At 41.1% G+C, this 20,357-nt stretch overlaps 1 protein-coding gene across 10 annotated transcripts in view; it reads right to left on the bottom strand.

Moving 5' to 3' along the window:
• rapgef1b (Rap guanine nucleotide exchange factor (GEF) 1b) overlaps positions 1–20,357 on the bottom strand; it is a 90,831-nt gene continuing 70,474 nt past the window's right edge. For 3 of the 10 annotated variants that reach the window (XM_088940570.1, XM_088940575.1, XM_088940572.1), the window contains 15 exons: positions 16,430–16,690; positions 15,551–15,643; positions 13,471–13,559; positions 12,917–13,034; positions 11,275–11,350; positions 10,827–10,911; positions 9,332–9,424; positions 8,663–8,848; positions 8,116–8,200; positions 7,234–7,328; positions 6,575–6,653; positions 6,300–6,401; positions 5,282–5,379; positions 4,499–4,627; positions 1–3,879 (listed from right to left, as the gene is read on the bottom strand). In XM_088940570.1, coding sequence (XP_088796696.1) covers positions 3,729–3,879; positions 4,499–4,627; positions 5,282–5,379; positions 6,300–6,401; positions 6,575–6,653; positions 7,234–7,328; positions 8,116–8,200; positions 8,663–8,848; positions 9,332–9,424; positions 10,827–10,911; positions 11,275–11,350; positions 12,917–13,034; positions 13,471–13,559; positions 15,551–15,643; positions 16,430–16,690 — 1,740 coding nt within the window. In that variant the 3' untranslated portion in view covers positions 1–3,728. The remainder of the gene's footprint in view (positions 3,880–4,498; positions 4,628–5,281; positions 5,380–6,299; positions 6,402–6,574; positions 6,654–7,233; positions 7,329–8,115; positions 8,201–8,662; positions 8,849–9,331; positions 9,425–10,826; positions 10,912–11,274; positions 11,351–12,916; positions 13,035–13,470; positions 13,560–15,550; positions 15,644–16,429; positions 16,691–20,357) is intronic. The other 7 variants (XM_088940573.1, XM_088940574.1, XR_016094748.1 and 4 more) reach the window with 6 other exon arrangements.

The raw sequence follows: 20,357 nt of genomic DNA, 5'->3' as shown, positions 1-20,357 counted from the left end.
TCGGTTTCGATTGTCATTTTTAATTTGCAGTCAGCTGCATGCACTGTAAACAAGATACTGTAGTTAAATTTTATTTTTTAAATACAAAAGTTACATTTTACATGGTTCCAAGGAGGTGACTCATAATGTAGCTGCAGATCTATCATACAAAGTAACAGTGTTGGGCAGTGGGAAGGAGGGAGGAGGGAGTGTTGGCAGATGACCTCAATTGCCCTCAGATACAACTGATGTGCAATTTAGAACCTGGAATTAAAGTCCACAGGGTCTCCCTTGTTGTTTCATTACAGCTCGGATCATAAAGGAAAGGCAAGTTGTTCACAGTGATAAAAACTGGATACTACCAATGCACAAAAATACATCTGTATAAAAAAAGCTTTTTTGAAAAAAAAATGATTCTTGTAGATGTGGGGGAAAAAAAAAAGACTTGCACAGAAAAACAAATGAAAAGGCATGCCGATACTATAACTGAAAAAGACTGCATAAATAAAGGTTCAGTTGTACAACTCCTATCTGCATTTTACAGGGTAGCTGAAGCAAAACTAGCAGGAGGGTTAAACACCTTGTAAAACATTTTAAACAAGAACAAGAATTTAACTAGTTTTACATTTGGCACATTCAGGTAACATACTTGATGATAAATTAACACAACCTCTTGTCAGTGTGTCAGTGTTGATAAAGGGGTACTTGTCATTCAGGGTGTAATGATTTTGCTATTAAACAAGCCAGGAATGTCAAGAATAATTCATTGAGTGCAGACTTGTATTCATTTTCATTTTTCCCCAAAGAGGAATGTTAGTGTTAAGTGGTTGCTATCCTCTTTGGTACCATTTACTTTCATCAGCCGGACTGCGAAGACACCGCACATACAATAAAAGTTATAATCTGTGAAATGTGCTCCTAAAAATCAACTCTTCCTTGTTTTCACAGAGGTCTCAAAACATCTGCTATCAAAGAGGATTTAAGTTAGAAATGGAGAACCTCATCACTGTGTCTGTGCTGTCCGGTTTCAGCTCAAGCATACTAACAAGAAAGCAAATAACAAACCACAACATTCCAGGCAGTTCCTAATGGCACAAAATGGAATAAATAATCTTTTCAGAATAGTGAGTTACAAATGAAGACAATATAGAAATAAAAAATGAAATGACAATGCTGTTTAAGGGACAGAGATTTTTCTGGTCTGAGTGAAATTTTTTACATCCCCTTTATATAATTCAATAATTTGTCACTTTTGTCAACTTAAGAAGCAGTGTTTTCATCTCCCACTCTATTCCAGTTGATTAAGTTTGGCTTGATTTACAGTCATAAATGTTGAACCTTTTTGCAATTAAAAAAAAGCTTCTACCAGCTTTAAAACAACGAAAAGTGCATTACCATACTATCCACACCAAACTGTATATCAGAAGGCCTCTCCCATCAATCCCCCTCCCTATGAAATGTACTCTTTTCACACCAGTCAGAGTATATACAATTTTTCTAAATTCAAAATTCATGCACATGGTAATAAAATTAAAAAAAAAATCTCAGAATGATCTAAAACACTATTATTTACAACCTGCCACTTGCTTATACAATACAGGGTACTACAATACTCAAGTGTGCAACCACTCGTACCTCTCTGTCGATGCGACTACATAAAGCCCACGGAAAATGTGAACTTTTTGTACCGCTTACATGCGGTTGTCCAAAGCTACCCATCTTTAGCAAAACCCAGTGCCCAGCTGGAGTGGGGGAAGTTACAGACGAGAAATGTACAACATTTACAATTGAAAGGTTTCATTAAATGCTTGCTAGGCGCGGAGAGGTAATACAAATGCCATACATTTATGTCATGGTACTGATGATGTGCCTTTGCTGTTTTACAAAACCGCACAGAGCTGAGGAAAATCAGCAAATGCTGTTTTTATTTAGAGTAATTCAGTTTGTTATAACACTCATCCATCCAATCATTTTCTAACCTCTTTATCCAATTCAGTGTCACGGGGGGGAGCCAGAGCCTATCCCAGCAAGCAATGGGCACAAGGCAGGATACACCCTGGATGGGACGCGAGTCCATTGCAAGGCAAACAGACACAAACACAGACACAGACACACACACAGTTTTCCCAGAAGCCAATTAACGTGCCAGTATGGCCTTTGACTGTGGGAGGTAACCAGAGCTATAAAATGCGTATTGGCCTGTATTCCTTTTCCTTTGATGACAGCAACCCCATATGACAAACTATGGGATAGCAATCACCAACGATTATTCTCCAGTAAGCAAACTGTTGATATATGTACTAAAATCAATGTTTTGACCCATGTCTTTCACAGACTAACCAAACTGTCCTTACAACTACTGGCTACATACTGTGAAAGGGATCAGCTGGAGAATGTATTAAAACCTTTTTGTATTTCAATGTTTAAGGTGTCAGGGATGGATGTGTTCTCCTTCTAAATTTACCCATTGTGCAAAGGTCTTGATGAAACAAGTTTGAGCTACAATATTTCCACAATATTTCTACAATTAATAATACTACTCCGACATAGGGTGTGTTGGTTTAAGCGTGTTTGTTTGGGTGTGTTGGGGAGTGAACCTAAGTATGACTCATTTAAGCACTCATAAAAAAATGCTCCAGAACATATTTCTTTGTATTATACCGATTATGTACTTACTATAGTGATTAAGTATGCTGAAAGAGGCAAATGTTCAATATAATAACTCTGAAGAAAATGATGGTATGTGTAATGAAATACAGCACCAGATTCCGTTAGGATCGTGTTCACTGAGCCATTTCCCCCAGCTCTTCCTAGCTGTGCACTGAGCCTTGCCCCATTTTAGTGTAACTCTGTAGACAAGAGAAGATAATAGTAACATTCTTCTGTCCTCCCTGTAGCAGAGCAGAGAGACAGAAGACAATGCACCCAGGTACATACTGGGCAAGAACAAAGGTGCTGACTGCATTCCCCAACTCTCCCATTATTTAATAACACCTCACATATCTGCCACAGGTCATGGTGTTATTAGTGCACGTTTGAACTCAGCTTGCCAGGAGGCAAGATTCTTCCCGCACTGAACTTTTAAAGAACAAAAGCAGAATACATCAATTGCTTAAAGAAGAACGCATGTAAAATTTATGTTTGGATGCGGAACCATAGTTGGTATTCTGACAGTTTATTCTTGGATTTAGACAACACCTCTGCCACAAGCACCACGACTGCCCTCCTTTGTACCCCTGCTTCAATTTTCTAGGTTTACAGAAGTCTTCAGCCCCTTGACAAACCCCTTCAGTCTACAGATTGTCAGGTGCTATAGCAGGAGTGGCAGGAGATTCCCCTGCCAAGCCAAGCATCTGTCCTCCAACAGCAAACAGTTCACTTGGACACCAAGGAAAGTATTGCAAAAGAAGCAGGTTTGGTGATGGGCATTAATGATTCTAGAGACCTGGTGGAGGACGACCACAGGCTCGTCTTGAAACACACAATGAAACGGGACACGACGGGGCTTGACACAGACAGGGAGGAATCTGGCAGTCACTCAAAAGCCTCCAGCTTGAGCTCTGCACTAGCGCTCCCTCTTCCTTCTGCTGTCTGGGCCACAGGCTACGAGCCAGGCCATTTTCCGAAAGAAAAACGTTTCCGAGTAAACTGTAACAGAAAAGGGGTTCTCTCCAATCTTTTAGCTGCCGTCACAGTTTCAGTTTCAAGCTGCTTCGGTTTGACAGACGCGTCCGAGCTGCCTCCCGCCCCTAAGTTTTCTCCTCTCGCTCCGTTTTGCGCCGGGTGATGTTGCGCGGCTTGATTTTCAAAGACAGCTCCCACAGCGCTTCCTCTGCCAGGTGATCGCTGAAGTCGTTGAAAAAGGAAACGATGTCATCGTTGCGCTTGAGATCGTAATGCCTGGGAGCAGGAAAATATCGGAGCAGAAATGAGTCCTGACACATGTAGCAATACACACACGCCAAAATAATCCTTGCGCTATAGTTAAGAACGGATAAAAGAAACAGTTTAAAGCCAAAATGAATTTGAAGGTATTGTGAATTTAATGCTAGGTCTGATTTTCATAGGGCAAGCAGTCTGAATATTAAAAAAAACAGTATGTCCAGATACAAAAGATCCATTAATCTTACAACTAAGGTTCTTGGGGGGACTAAGGGACTAAAGAGTTTTTTTTTTGCTTTTGTTTCAAGCAAAACTATCACATACTTATTAAGTCTGATTATGTGATTGAAAAAATTCCCACTGAAAAAGTTTTGTAGAAGTGGGACCTTTGATCAAGCATTCTTATGGCATCATTTGTTGGACAAATAAAAGAATTTCACTGACAGCTGACTGAGACAGAGAATTCGGAAAACTTCCCACCGTCTGAAGTTCACACAGCCTACAATGTCCTGATACCACGTAGCTTGGTTTCTGTATTAATTTACTACTGATAACATGATCAATGAAGTACTTTGGCCTGATTCAGCTGCAACTGCAATGCAGTTTTACCATTTCACCACACCCGCCCTACACTCACACTTGCTGGAAGCGCCTCATGCTGTCCAAGATGTTGAACTGCTGCCACCGTTTGGAGAAGTTGACCTTGCCATCGATGAAGTCCGGATTTCCCAGGTGAACAAATGTCAAGTCCTGCAGGATGAGACCCCTAAGGGAGAATGGACACACCTAATAAACAACATGGCATCCTTAAACAGGCCTGTGCTCCCGTGCTCTGCACCATTGACATGACTAACAAGGTCTTAAAACACTGTGAAAAATGAGGGGCAAATCATACAGCTGGGGATCCAGCAGCTCTGATCTCTGCCATCTCTCTACAAAGTTACCCATCAGGATATCTATATGTGAGATGATTCTGACATGTATTTGAACACTATTATCTACAGGACTCGTGCAGGGATCTGGACTAAGGACCAGCCAGCCATTAACATTTTATACATCTGGTACTTAATGGTGCTAGGAGCAAAACGCCTCCAGAAGCACATACCAGCTTTGGAATTTGCAATACTTGTGTAAGTGATCTGAAGTTTGGATTTAAAGTCAGAGCAAATCCTGAAAACTATTCCTGCCATGAAAAGAACCACTTAATCAGCCTGGACATTCTAAACTCTCATAAGTTATGTAGCAATTCAGTTTTGTCAGGAGAGGCAGGAATTTGTCAGATACAAGTACATATAAGAATGCACCATGGTGAGAGAGTATCTGGTATTGCCTATTGAGCTGTCCTAGTGGAGACGGATATGGAGTTAGTTGTGAGGAAGTCTGTGTGTATCAAGTTTAGGGTGAAAAGGGGCCTGCTCACAAGTAGGGTATACAGGGAGGCTCCACGTCCGCCAGCGCCGCTCGATACGCTCGGAAAGATGAGGAGCTGTCAATCAAGGTGCAGTATTCCTCCAGCCCCTGCAGAGAGCAGAACCAACAGAACAGTAAGATCTAGTGAGCCTACAGATCGCAAGTCACGCCTCCGTTTAAACCGGAACTGCAGTCCCAATCTCTTAGACCGGTTTAAGTCTCAGTTACAAACTAAATTCATTGAGGGTATAGAAAATATTTACAAATTTTGAATTAAGCACAAAATCGTGAACTTTTTGAAAGTATGAGACATTGCCATATTGTTGCAGAGCCCTGTGGTCTCGCCACAGGAGGGAGCGAGAGTTCGCAGGAATTGTGGCCCTTCCCGCTCACTAGTCACTGTAATGGCTAATGTTATGCGATGTACAAGTGAATAAGTACAGCTTGTGCAGAAGATATTTCATTGAAGAAATGTTCCAATGTGATCTCCATGCAGAGTTAACAAGCAAGTAGTATTTGTCGGCAAAACCGTCTCGAAGTCAAGAGCAATATTTCTATTAGATGAAATAGGATGTATTCACAAGCCTGCTTCTTTACAAAGTAATAGGACTTCAACACATCACCAGAGGTTTTTGTTGCCTCGTTCTGAATCACATGTTGCTGTGCATACCTGGACATTTCATCTGTTTTACAATTTTGTGTACATTTTACTTTTATTGCAGCTTGAAATGCACTCATCAATGCTGATTTTTTCTAACCCCAAAATATAAAAATGCAGATGCAGATCTCATTTACGAAGCACAAAAATTAGCTAACATAGAAACAGAATTGGCAAAAGAATACACTTCTTAAAAAGTATGAAACGTCTAAGAATGTTGTAGTGTTGGAGATATCGTCTCAGGTTAAAGCCATAAACCTAAAGAGGCTATGGAGCAGTTGACTAAACTCTACAGAACTCAGACTGTAACTGTGCTGAAACTGTGAAAACAGTGCCTACACTTTGAAGTGATTCACAAGATTTTACAAACCTCTGAAGTCTGTTTCTGCCACTCCAGTCTTCGGATCGGCGCTGAGTCCAGTGCTGACAGTATTGCCAAATACGAGTTAAAATTATTCAGCTTCCTCAAGTGCTAAACAATACATAGAAAACACAATGAGCATAATAAAACAGATCACTTGATGCAGAGAAAAAATAAAGGCTTAGCTCTTGTTTTTTACGTTTCAGTAGATGGACGAAACACTCCTCCACTTTTTTGATGAATGAAAGAGCTTTAATAGAACAATCCATAAGGAGAACAATCACCTTCATAATTTTAATAAATTTAAGAAGTAGCTTCTCCCGATCCTGGGCTTTCTCCTGCTGAATTATTATGGATCGAACCCTGAAAGAGAAGAGACCAACATTAACATGCTCTGGTCCAGCACATCTTGTTATATGGTGTGAATGCCTGTTTCCAAACTGTCAAAAAAATGGCTAACAACCAGATTTGTAGGACCAGCAGCTATTGAAGAAAACAGCATAGGATATAAGAATCTGAGGTGGTAGGACAGCTCATTTGAAATGAACAGATTTTTTTAATAGTACACTGCAATGAAAATGGTGTATAAAGAAAAATGTGCAGGAGTTATTTCGAATCTCCTCATAGCAAACTTGGCATACAGGCAGGGAACATGTATTGGGTTCCAAACACTAAATCTACACAGCAAAAAAGTACTGAGTATACGTATGAGTACGAGTTTCAAGTTTCAAAATGTACGAGTGCATCAATTCAGATATGTTCTCGTAAACTGGACTTCACTTCGAATGCAGGCATGAGAATAGTGAGAAACAGCCTTTACTGTAGAACTAGTGAAGGAGTTTGAGCCTTGAAGATGTACATTTACCCTTCTACAATATTTCCCTGGCCACTGCAGAGATATCAGTGAGAGTGTTACACAAAGCTGTGCGGTTTGAAGACGTACCAGTAGGACATGTTGTTAAAGTGCTCTGTGAATTGAGTCAGGTTGGGACTCTTCTCCTCATTCTGTTCCTTAGCCCACAGCAAAACCTCAGGGATCTGTGAAGAGAGAGGAAATCAGAACCCTAAACAACTAAATATATGTAAGGCTAGAAGTAAAGGAAAGTGAAAACAATGGATTTCTCAGTGGAATGAACAACAGAAGTGGCTTTAGGAGTCGGGCCATGAAGTGAAGGTCAAATCAAAATTTTCCTGTTGGTTACATTTGAATAAGTCACACCACAGCACATCCTTATGGGAATCCCTACAGTGGTGCAAAAACTGCAAAGAACTCTTGCCAATCTAATGAATTCCTCTATTCAACCTTTTCCACTGACTTCCTTCATGGCATACTGTAGGGAAAATGGTAATCTGTTTAGATAGCTCCTGGATTAGCATGCAGGGAAAATCCAGGATTTGCAGAGCAAAGTGAAGGAAAGGGTAATCTTCAGATAACTGTCATCAGTTAATCTCTTTCGTGATATTAACAAGATGGGTCCATGCGAAGAAATCACTTTATTGCCTTTAAATAGTTAAGCTCTGCTATCTAATAAAGTGAAAGCCAAACTGCCTCTTCAAGGGTAGCAGTGTTCCTGTGCATCACTCAGTGAGATTCTTCTGTAAATGCAATCGTGCAGAAGCCTTTCCAACAAGGTCTGTGTGTGTCACAACGGTACATCGAAAACTAACATCTGACCAAGAGCACAGGGAAAGTCAAAGGCAAGGTGAACAGACAGCCCATCTGCTAATTAGATTAACTGAATAAGGGGAAGGATTTCACACACCCGTGCTGTATAAAAGTCATACAGCTTTGAAAGAAATCCCAAACCAATCAGACCTCCATTACCTCTATCTTGTAGAACAGTTCTGCATCCAACAGTGTGAGCTGGTCAGCGATTTCATGACTGCGGAAGTCGTGAAGAGTGCCCGGTCTGAAGAGAGGCATACAGAAAATTGGGAATGTAATGAACTGACACATTAGAGAAGAAGAATGCTAACATTTCCTAACTATCAACCTACTGTACGTAGCACCTCCAAAAAAACAAACTACCACTAAATCTCTAATTTACAATGAGAGTGATTAAAATATTCCTACCAAATCATAAAAGAATCCCTTCCATCTCTCAAAATGACCTGTTTGGAAGAAGGTCCTGTATATTTAGAAAAATTCTGAAAAGAAAAATCCTAGAAATGATTATTTTAAAACCAATCTGTTCTACTTTGCTGCTACCCACACTTCCACTATCTATGCAGAAGATGCTGTAGGTGGGGAGAGGGGCTCAACAGCTCCAGGCACAGGCCAGGAAACTAGGCTATTGGAAACAAGCTGCCAGCAGGCGTGCTGATAAAAAGGGAGATGGGTGAATGATGTCTGAACAGGCTGGAGCCCTCACCTGGCAGCTACCCCCCGAGCAGCCAGAGGTTTCAGGGAGTTGGTGTAGCGCAGCAGCTTCTTCTGCTCCACCTTGTCCAGGATATTCTTGCGCAGTACCCTGGCCAGACTCAGCTCTCCATTACACACCAGCCTGAACACCAGCTCCATCAGCTGCTTCAGGATGTCGTCTGTGAGCTCCACCAGGCTGAGGAGGAGGTGGGAGGACAGATTAGCAGCCTCCCCTGGTGGCGAAGGCGCCATTCACAGTTTTGTACCAGAGCGCACGTCGTGTGGTTAGGGTTAAGTTTGTGAGTCATGCATTTTTAGTCTGCAAAAAAGGTGACCTTGCAGCTTAAATTAATTATTTGTGTAAAGATGTTATTCTAACAACTCAGAGCTTCGGTTTGAGCTGGAGAGATTCAATTGCAGATTTATAACACATTTATAAAGAATTATTGCTGTACAGTTTCTATTACATATAACAAGTGGGTGTAATAAGCAAAAAATGAGATCCTCATAAAAAAACATTCTGTTTTCCATGTCAAATGAAGTTTCAAATCATTTTTAGAAGTCAGTAAGACCCTGTGATTCCGGTTGAACTGTTAACATGAAGTGAACAAATGTAAGAGCACAGCCACATAAACATTTTCACCTGGTACACAAACAAACTTCAAGAAAAAAAACTCACCAGAGTTCATCCACAACTCGTACAAGCACAAAAAACGTGTTTTTGCTCACACGCTTCTTAAAAGTGTCTGGGCTGTGACAGAATCTTGTATATGTACAACGGAGTTAAGAAAATGAAATCCACAGTTTAAAATGGCCCAAAGTTGACGTCATCAAATCCTTGAAAACATACAGTCCAACTTAAACCAACTGCAGTATCAGAGGATTTTAAAGTAACCTGATCGTGACATGTTGCAGTTTCTTTGTTACTGTTCCACTGAAGCATCTCTCAAGTAAAATCAATGTTAACTACTGTATTTTCTTTTTCTTTTTCAAGCACAACTCGGAGCCTGGGTTTGAATTGGAGAGACTCAACTATGGACTTATAACACATTTATAATAGAGGATTACTGGTGTAAAGGTTCTATTACGTATTACAAGAGGGTAAGTAAGAAAAACGCAACATCCTCATAAAACAATGTCTATGTCAAATTATGTTTCAAGTCATTTTTTCTAAGCCAGTAATACTGTCACATTAGGTTTCTCCTCAAAGTCAAATCATTGCTCTTGACTGAACCAAGGGGAAGGTTTTTTAAATGTCAACATGCGTTAGCTTGCTCTTACTTAACCTCCATTTGATCGGTACATGCTTGTTTCTATGGACTTGTTCCAACAGACTTGTACAAAAAGGAGAGAGAAAACGCTTTTATTTCCTTCTGTAAAGCTGAGCAAACAAAAATAGCTCAATTCAATGATGTTGCACAAGCTGTCTGACAATAATATATTTAGACTAGTTAAATCAAACAGAAATCCTATTCACAAGCTTTCTTCTTTAAAAGAAGACTACGAAAAGGTACACTGATTGCACATTAGCCAAAGCAACGTATTGTTAAAAACATTTTAAACACTGATTGTGTCCCACGTCAAGTTTGTATAAAAAAATCTTTTGCATGATATAACACTGATTTAAGTTGCTTGTGCATTTTCTACTCTTTTCCTTTTAAAATTAAGACAAGACATAACGGATATGGCAGTTAAGTTGTAAAACATATATACACACATACAACACTTTGGAATTGCCATTACATAATGCCAAGGAAATTCAGCATTGCCAATTGATAAAGACTCCATTTTCCAGCAACAACTCCTGACTGCTTGGGGAGAATGAATATCAGCAGACATGGCACTATGACTCTCCCTGCTTTCTGAGTAATTGATCTCTTTGATGCTCAGTGAGCTCCATGGTGCCTGACAGGAGAGTTAGTGCTGACTGGAGCACTGAAGGACACCTACTGACTTGACAGCAGGTTTGCATGTGCTCAGCAAGCAAATGACGTCTCTGACTTGAATTGCCTTTGTTTTATACACCACCCAGTGTAAAATGATGCAGTAAGAAAGTTTTGGAACTGGACCTGCCACAGTCAGCCTTTGAAAAAAATTAAAAATCAAAGTGAACCCAGATTTCATAGATAACAGAAAGCAGGAGAACTTTGATACTTTCTGTATCAAAAGGATATCTGTAATGGAGCTTCTTTATTAGGTCTTCGGGTGTAATGAACGTCCTATATGTTGTAAGGAACGCTTCGCAGTACAAAACTAGATCTGAAACGGAAGAAACACAGATTAGCACCTTAGCATTTAGTGGTGAATTTACAGAAATCTGATAAACCAATGTGATCTTATTTTTCCACAAAGCTTTATGTGAATGAGACCTAAATCAACCAGAATCCACTTGTGTATTTTAAATACAAGTCACTCGAGAAAAAACAACAGTAACATTTCCAGCTGTGCACTGAACAATCACACAGTTTCATATTTCAGATACAAAGGGTGAAGAGAACACCTGCAATTACCAATACGCAATTAAAAAACAAATTAAATCCAACTGTATTCATGACAAGAACATGCGAAACCAAGACAGAATGAGCTTTTAATCAGGAGATGTCACAAGGAAGTCATAAATACCTTTGCGGTCTGTTTCAGTGGCGTGGACTAATAAAATATCTCCTGATCCAGCCCGCACATCTGGTCCGTCATCATTCTGAAAGCACAAGGCCGAGAGGATTAGACAGGAACAGACAGAATAAGCACGCAGTCCAAAACACTAACGATCGAGATCCTCTCTCTGCCTTTGGCTAATCAAGCCAAGCTCAGCACAGAGCTAGCTGAACCACACTCTCCAAAGGCTAAGCAATGAATATTCCTCTTCAATGCAGTTCCCTTGGGTCCCCTAATATTGTCTATTTTGTTTTTATTGTCTTTTCTCAATGGATAATTTGTGCATTCATGCAGACCCTTTAAAATAGCTGGCTCGGAGCTTGGGAGGAGCCCAGACTGATGTCTCGCACACACAAACGTACTGCCCTCTGTCAGGCTGCGGAACAGAGGAAAGACCAGACCATGCAGTTACCCAGCAAAGCAGGCAGTGGGCAGCAGTGTGCAGGATACAACAAAATTGAGGGGAAAATGGAGAGAGCAAGCAAGGATCCTTTAATAAAACAGAATATCTTAAAAAGCCCCAGACAGGCTGCAGTATAAGTCATACAGATGTCCTCCTGACATGCTACTGAGCAATGTTTATTCAACAGCAATACTCAGATCTGGGTATTCTGAACGGTTACTACTGAAGGTTTGATGTATCAAACCTGATACATTTGATGTTGGGTCAGAACTTTTACCCATGATAATCACTTCAGAAAAGACTCCACAAAATTTAGTTGTAGCTAAAAGATTTAAATTTAATTGTGAATTTGAAAAATGTATACAATTACTATATCCCCAACACAGGATTATGGTCTTTGGATGCATATAAGAAAGAAGATAATAGAATACATTTGACCAAACATTTTTGGGACAACCTTATTGTCAGCAGCCGTATCATCCTGCAACTCACAACTGGCAACCCACTGAAGCTCAGCAATTGTGAGCCTGGCCAGTACCTGGATGGGAGACCTCCTGGGAAAAACTAAAGTTGCTGCTGGAAGAGGTGTTGTTGGGGCCAACAGGAGGCATTCACCCTGCGGTCTGTGTGTGTTCTAATGCCCCAGTATAGTGACGGGGACACTATACTGTAAAAAAAAAAGGTGCCATCCTTTGGATAAGACGTAAATCCTAGGTCCTGACTCTCTGTGGTCATTAAAAATCCCAGAGTGTTTCTTTAAAAGAGTAAGGTCTTGTACCCTGGCATCCTGGCCAAATTTCCCATTGGCCTTTACCAATCATGGCCTCCTAATACTCCCCATCTATGAACTGGCTTCATCACTCTGTTCTCCTCCCCACTGATAGCTGATGTGTGGGGAGCGTACTGGCGCACTATGGCTGCCGTCGCATCATCCAGGTGAGTGCTGCACATTGGTGGTGGTGGAGGGGAGTCTCCATTACCTGTAAAGTGCTTTGAGTGGATTTTCCAGAAAAGCGCTACATAAGTATAAGGAATTATTATTATTATTATTATTATAATAAAAATTTAAATTTGATCTTGATCAAATTCAAATAACTCCATTTAACAGCTCTTAGTGTAACTGAAAATCACAAATGCTGAGATTTTGCATATATAGAATGCACATATCCACTTCTCCTAAGTTCTAGAGATGTGTGAGCCACTTACAGAATAGCTGCTCACCTCTTGCTTTAGTGTTATTCGTGCCATGATCTCCTTGTGGTCTATGAGAGAGAGTTCGTCCACCTCCTCATCGCTCTGACCCGAGTCTGTGGATTTCTGCCTCCTGTTAAGGATACAATTACAAGGGTCACTCGCCCACATCACTGACACCATGCTTAGTTATTATTCCAAGTCTAGAGTACAGCCTAGATGAATTGAGGCTATCAAACTGCACATTAGTTCATTAATATCAAACCTCAAGACATTTTTTTTCAAATTTTCTCCTCTTGTTCTCCCCAAAATGACTATTACACATTTTGGATGTGAAGGAATGATCTAAAATAGATAAATTCATTTTGCAATTCGAAATACCCTGCACATAACATTATATGGGGCTTATACATAATCTTCTTTCAACTATTTTGGTTTTTTTTGGACCCTCATCATTTTCTTTCCCACTTTTTGCTCCCGTTCTGTGAAGAAAATCCAGAAAGCAGCTGTTCAGTAAGCACCGAGTAAAGAGTGGTAGGTCAACACAGTACAATGTGAAAGGGGCCTACCTTTCCACGTCTGCAATCTCTTTACTGTTGGCGGAGGACTTCTGCGGCCCGGGGTCTTGAAGGACCTCGTCTGTCACAGCTGTTGGCTCCTGATAATGAACAACACTTCTATAAAGAGGGGCTTCAGGATTTCAAGGGCTGAGGGAAACAATGTGCTGGCTCCAACCTGGAAACGCGGTTTAGAAGTTAACAATTTCTGCTTTCGTCACGATAAAGCCCCAGATAAATGTATATACAGGAGAGAAGTCACCTAGGTAATGCACAACAGTCATTTAATGCCAATACAGCCCATTCAGCCTGTACAGCACATTACGAGGAGAAGACGAAAACTGCTTCACCAAATTATCTATGGAGGAGGCTTGCAAGCCCAGAGTGAAATTTAAATAGGACACTGGGCATCCCTACTTATCAATACGCTTCCTGTCACGAACAGTGCCGTAGGATCTTTAACAACCAGGTAGACAGTTTAATGTCTCATCCAGCAGACAGTCTCTCCTACAAACAATCTATAGCAGCAACCTGGTTTTTCATGGAGGTTACCCAAGTTCACAAGCAGCAGAGACAATAAAAAACAACACACATGCACTACACATAGGAAAAACAGACGGCTGTTTTTTCAAGAAAAACACTTCACACTGAGCCCTTACATGTGCTGTATATATAGATAGTAATTCTTCCACATACATGACATCTATGGGAGGCACTGACAATGCTGACAAAGGAAAATGTTGTTATAAATTCAGAGTAAACTATACTCTGGACCAAAAACATTCAAGAAGAACAGCTGTTATACAAGAGTGACAACAGGAAACTGGACACAGAGAAACAACTACAGACACGTATGAACTCACACTGTGCATATATAGATACAAAACAATAGAAAAAATAAAGGATGCACTCCAGAATCTTGTAAGGTACACATAAAACTATCCAGGTTCATCATCCATGCAGGGCTACACCCAGAGGCAAAGCAATATCATTTTTGAATGTATGCAACAAAAGTTAACCTTCAAAAACCTTACAAAGTTATTAAAGGCTTTAAGGCATTAAAACACAGGATTGTTAAACAGCTTGAAATGAGGAGTTCCAAGAAGGATGAGGATTTTTAAAAAGGCCTTGACAGAGAGGTCAAGTATTAGAAGAACAACTCTGATTAAAATCATTTGCCATTCTGTACAGTAGCTGGACTAGATGCACTGCAGTATTCAGCTTGAATGAAACCACATTTCACCAAATTTGTAATGCAACTTGTCAGTGTGAAACTGGTTCTCTTTGAATTCTCACACTGCATGTACCGTGCGATTATTGTATATTTTCATGCTGCAGTTCCTCAGAGTATCACGCCTTCTGCATTACAAAAGCAACCACTGCAGATCCAGGCCAATGTGCAGGCAAAAAAAAGTGGATAAATCAAACATTATTTTCATAGGGCTTGTATTTCACTAATAGCCAAAAAATGCCCATTGAGACTGAGTGGACTGGTGTTTCGACTAGACTTTGATATCTAGTTAAAATTAGGTTTGACTCATGATGCAGATTTGGCAATAACTGATGAATGAACACACTGCACTGCACATGCAATCGAGATGTATAGATTTAAAACACTGAATCTATTATGCCATCCTGTCTCACACACACAGACATCCTGACAGCAGTGTTTTTCATCTCTTCTGGTATTTCAAAATATATAAACAAGACCCCAATGCCAGTTAATTGAACTAGAAAATAATTATATTAGTTCTCCAGAACATAAAAGATGTGCGTCATAACATATTACTCATATATTTTCAGTTTGAAAGCTCAGCACATTGGGATCCATTTTTTGGGGTATTTCCTATAAGTGAGACAAAGTTCTCCATCACCCAGTTTTAGGATATAATTAGTGTACAGTGGTTTAGACTGACAGGAAGCCCAGACATAAAAGAAGACGTCAAAGCATGAGTACAAGGCAGCATGCCAAGCAGCTCAGAAGCACAGGGTAGCCCTCAGAAGCAGCCCAAGCTCTTATCCACAGCCTCACATGCTCCAGACTGCTCGTTCTGCAGCCCCGCAAGGGTAACATGGCATACCAGCTACTTACGCCTTTGGAATGAGGGAGTTCTCCATTGGCTTGGCTGGACGAATACAGATTGACATATTCACCCTCCCCGCCTTCCTCGTTAGCGCTCTCGCTCTACAGAAGAAAGGACGACAGCAAGATTGACAAGAGCCCGTGGCAGGGCGGTTCGCAGCGACGCAGGAGCTCAACTCCAACAAAGAGCCCGTGTGGGGTGTTGGCCGCCGAAGCTGTTGGGTGGAGCGCTCAAAGAAATCCAGTGATGGAGCAGTGCGGAGCCAGCAGCGCGATCGCAGGACTAATCCAGAGGGCAGTGAGTTTTAGCTGCCAAAGCGTGTGCTGGCAGATACTACTTCTATTCCAGAACCAAGAAAGCACAAATCTCTGCAGAACAGCAAATACTGACGTTCCATTAATTGGTCCGTGGCAATCACTAAAGATCAGATCTAAACTGACTGCGGTTTCAGTTTTATCAATTCTTTGCTGATGCTGGAAAAAAAAACCCTCTAATCATAGCCTACTACTCAAAAGAAATCTCCCTCCCTCCTAAAAAGTACTTCTATGCAGTGTCCAGAAGGTGGCGCCTCCATATGTAGTATGTTTCACTGTATTTAAAAAGCCATAGCTTTAATAAACGGTTGATGACACCTTATCAGCCAAAACCATGGCCATGCTCCCATGGGCAAATAGATGGAAGAGGCAACTTCAACACTTTGGGCACTGTTCTTGGATCATCTATACCATCCAACATGCACGTCGATAAAAGTGGACCAGCTGGCATCAAATCTGATTTCATACCATCAGCGCACAACCCCGGGTGTACTGAACCTCTTGCCCGGTACCCTCCCAGTCCCTTGCGAATGTAGATGCCCTGTCCTGTCTAGACCCCCAGTAGAAGCTCACCACAGAGGGCTGCAGAGAGTCAGTGAGAGAAGATTCAGAAGGAAGGCAGACAGCGAGAGAGCCACCAGAGCTTTCCAGGGAATCATGTGCCATACCCCCGGGATCTGTTGATTGGCCGGCGGTGGCTGGGGCCTCAAGGTCCGAGCTCTGCGATTGGTGGACAGTGGGAAAGTGGGAAGAGACAGATGAGAGGAAAGGAGGAATGGAGGCTTGATTGTGAGGCGCAAAGTCCTGCGAGTAGGACCTAAAAACAGTCTTGTACTGGAAGACAGAGGGGACAGAGAGAGAAAGAGAGGAAAAAAGAAAGAGGAGATGAGAGAAGCGCTGGTCTAGATGAAAGGCAAGCCCCTGAATTAAATCTTACATGTTTCATTGGGATGAGGTCCAGTTCTCTCTGTAAAGTTACTTTCTGTTGATCTGTTTTTTATAGTTGGTACCCTTGAAGGCAGCCGACAGAGAAAATGGAACACTTTAAAGCAAATCCAGAAGAGCATTCTCCCATCTACAAGCAAAAGCTTTCAACACATTCTGGAGGGGAAAAAAAAAGATACAGCTGCAAGGTTGAGTGTCCATTCCAAACATTTGGACTAAAACCACAACAGCTTAATAGACTCCCTGGTCACAAGCAAATTATTCTACATTTATTCCAGTCAAAGGTTTACTCTCACAAAATTCATACAAACTGCTAAAAGGAAATATACGAGCCAGCTACAATGGCAAAAATGCACTAGGCTAACCAGTCGAAAGTAAGTTTTATTGCTTCTATTTTCACCCTTTTAACAGACTACTTATAGACTATTACTGCTGTTTTTATACACATGGGCAGTAAGAGGAGAACAAAAATCAAAATTTGCTATCATGATAAGGACATGCTTATCATTTTCTCTTTAAACTGAGATGAAATTGTACCTGAAGTAAAATACAGGATGACTTTGAAATTTCCTGTTCATTTCAGACTGTTTTTCGTAAAAAGATTGAAATGCCTGGAAACATGTTTTGGCAAAAAAGATGTCTGGGTGAAGAAAGATGTTTCATCATCTCTTAATTGACTTTTCATGCTTTAGGATCATCTAGTAGAGTAATGCATCCGAAAAACTAAGACAAAAATGGCTTCTTTTCATGGTGAAAGATTCATAATACCTTACAATCTTTCTATAAACAATTACTTAGGCAGGATCAATGTCTAGAACCCATATTCAGGATCTCTCTGAGGGAAGACATGTTTTTTAACGGATATGCACATATAAACAAGAGACAAAAAAAATTCAAATCTATAAAAACACCCTTGCTGGCAAAGGAAGGAAGAGAACCAGCCTCTTTCTGCTTCCTATCACAATTCCTTCTAGGACGAACAGATAGTGAGAGGATAATAAAATGTACCACTGAGGTCTGTCAGCATGAACAGCATGAAGTTTACTCAGCCAAGCAAAACAAAGAGCCCCTCTCAGAAGCCTGAAAGGCACTGTATATTGCACAGCTCCATCACCTCTGCCACTCCAGCTAACAGACTGTGCCACAGAGAGCTCTCCTGCAGCCAAACCAGACTGACCCGGTCTTTAATTTTCCTCCACCTTCAGGTCACACAACCGCAGACGGCGCTCAGACTGGCCTGACTAAACACACCCAAAAGAATAAAATGCCCCTTATTCAGCTTTCAGTGTCAGAGCATGTGGTGACAGTGCACTGTAGCCAATCGCACTTTGAGTTCATGCCCAGCTCCATTCTCAACAGCATCACACCTCAGAGATTACTGCCAATCCTTTGTGCTAAATAGCTCTTGAGAAGAGGAAAGGATCTGTCTCAGAAGACCTCATAAAAATCCCCATCCCAAACCAAAATACCACTCCCTCCCACAGACACTAAACTGAAAGAGACTTAACACCTCTGTTAAGCCTTCCATCATAAAAACCTATACTCTTTAACTTCTCCATTGTTTAACAAGAAGGACTTTGGCTCACACTAACTTAAACTTCACACAGAAGTATGAGGTAAACAGGTTTGTGTCTTTAATCACAAAGACTTACAGTATAAGCATAGAAAACAGGAAATTAAAAATATAAAGTGAAACAACGGGCTTTCTGAGCCTTTTTCAATAAAATATCTCAATATGTGAAACTCATACTGCATACTGACTGATCAAATATTTATACTCAACCACCAAACAGTGCATAAAACCCAAATTCCTGACTGCTCATTTTTTTATTAACTACATGTAAAAAATGTTGGTTTGCTCCTTAACGTGGAATATGACCAATCCAGCTGGGATTCAGAATGGCCCTAGGTGTGAGGCTTAACGGGATGACGAATCGGAAATGCAGAAAGAATATGTTCACATTAGGTCATCCTTGCTGTTCGCAGCACTGCGTGTTCTAAATGGAATTTGAGAGAGTAAGTGATCTGCCTCCACTTGCCCTCAAATTCCTCCTCAAACCTATGGGTCCAGGAACTTAGCTGACATTAGGCAATTGTTCAATTTGTTTTGAGAGTATGTCGGGCAATGTACACCTTTATCCAGGGCAGAGGGGGGTATAAGAAAGTGGAAATAAATATTTTTGGTTTAAATGTAAAACAGCTTTCCTAACAGCCAGGCCTAGGTAGCCCCCCTTCCTAACCCCAGCCCACTGCTTCCCTCAAACATCATGCCCTGAGAAAAACAAGAATGTAAAAAATTCTCTTGCTTACGGGGGCAAAGGTCAAGCCTGAAATGCACCAAAGGAAAAAAAAAATCTGTTTCAAATTACACACATGTGGCCTGCATTCCACACAATCCAAGGACACATGCTCAGGAAAGAGCAGGTATCACAGTCTCTTCATCAGGGACATTGGGTCAACTTCTACACTTTCCTTTCCAGTCCCGCAGCACCACAAGGCTGTGGGAGATCTGTGTCACTCAGGGGTGCTCCGTATCTTGGGAGAACTTTCCTGGCACCTACATGACACACCGCAGATTTTAAGTAATTGCTGGAGTTGGGGTCCCTCAGCCTCGGAATTCTTGGCACCGAGAAATTCCAGGCATCCCATCTTTTTCTCACTTCCCTAAGCCACAGACATTCCGAGGAACAATAAACACAGATGAAAAGAAGAGGTTTCACAACAAGCCCATTACGCCAGCAACTTCTCAAATAAACTTCTCCAAAATCCCACATTCACAACATCTTACCCCTGCTTTGCATTCTGATCGAACAACCTGGGCTTACACTTAGGAGAGAATTTGGCAATTCCCCTTTGGACATATGAAATAAACAAAGGGATTTGTGCATATTTTGAGTTCAAGAAGACCTCAGACAAGCTGTAGGTTTCTCAATTTCTGTAGCATAATAACATTTGAGAGTATGAACTCAATTAAACTACCGAGACGAACATAGCTAACTTAGCTGGTGTTTGCCAGGCAATGGCTGAGGTTTTAGTTAAGGCTTCAGTACTTTTAGTTATTTTATGTCTGGGTTACAAAACAAAAGACATCCTTTTTAGGCCAGGCAAACAATCAAATAACCTCTTCACCCCGGCTTCTGTGCCAGGGGTTATCAGGATTTTTAATACAGCTGATGCTCTGAATCACCCAGTGGAAAGCTGTGCAAAGCTCAAAAAACAATGGGGCACCCAGGCTCTGAATGAAAATCCCTTCACTGGATTAGGCACACCGAGATCCTGCATTAAAGAGAGAGAACTGGGCTCGCTGTCCAGGGCCTGTGCAATTCAAACACATTGTTAGCAGGGCTGTGCATTTAGGTGCGAGCACATGAAACAAGAGAGGATGGATCTGATTTCTGGCCTGTCTGGTTGGCTTCTGTTCTGTAATGCTGTGGAAATGTGCTGTGTCTGCCCACTGGTATTGCAAGGTTCAAGAAAGTAGAGCATTATATAACACTATGAATCATGTGACATGTTTGATTCCCTTATTTTCTGAAGTCCGGGGCAGTCACTTTCA

Source organism: Atractosteus spatula, chromosome 23 (assembly GCF_055471065.1).
Source record: "Atractosteus spatula isolate fAtrSpa1 chromosome 23, fAtrSpa1.hap1, whole genome shotgun sequence".
NCBI classification, from domain to species: Eukaryota; Metazoa; Chordata; class Actinopteri; order Semionotiformes; family Lepisosteidae; genus Atractosteus; species Atractosteus spatula.
Note: the sequence above shows the minus strand (reverse complement) of the source record. Positions and strands in the feature narration are given on the sequence as shown.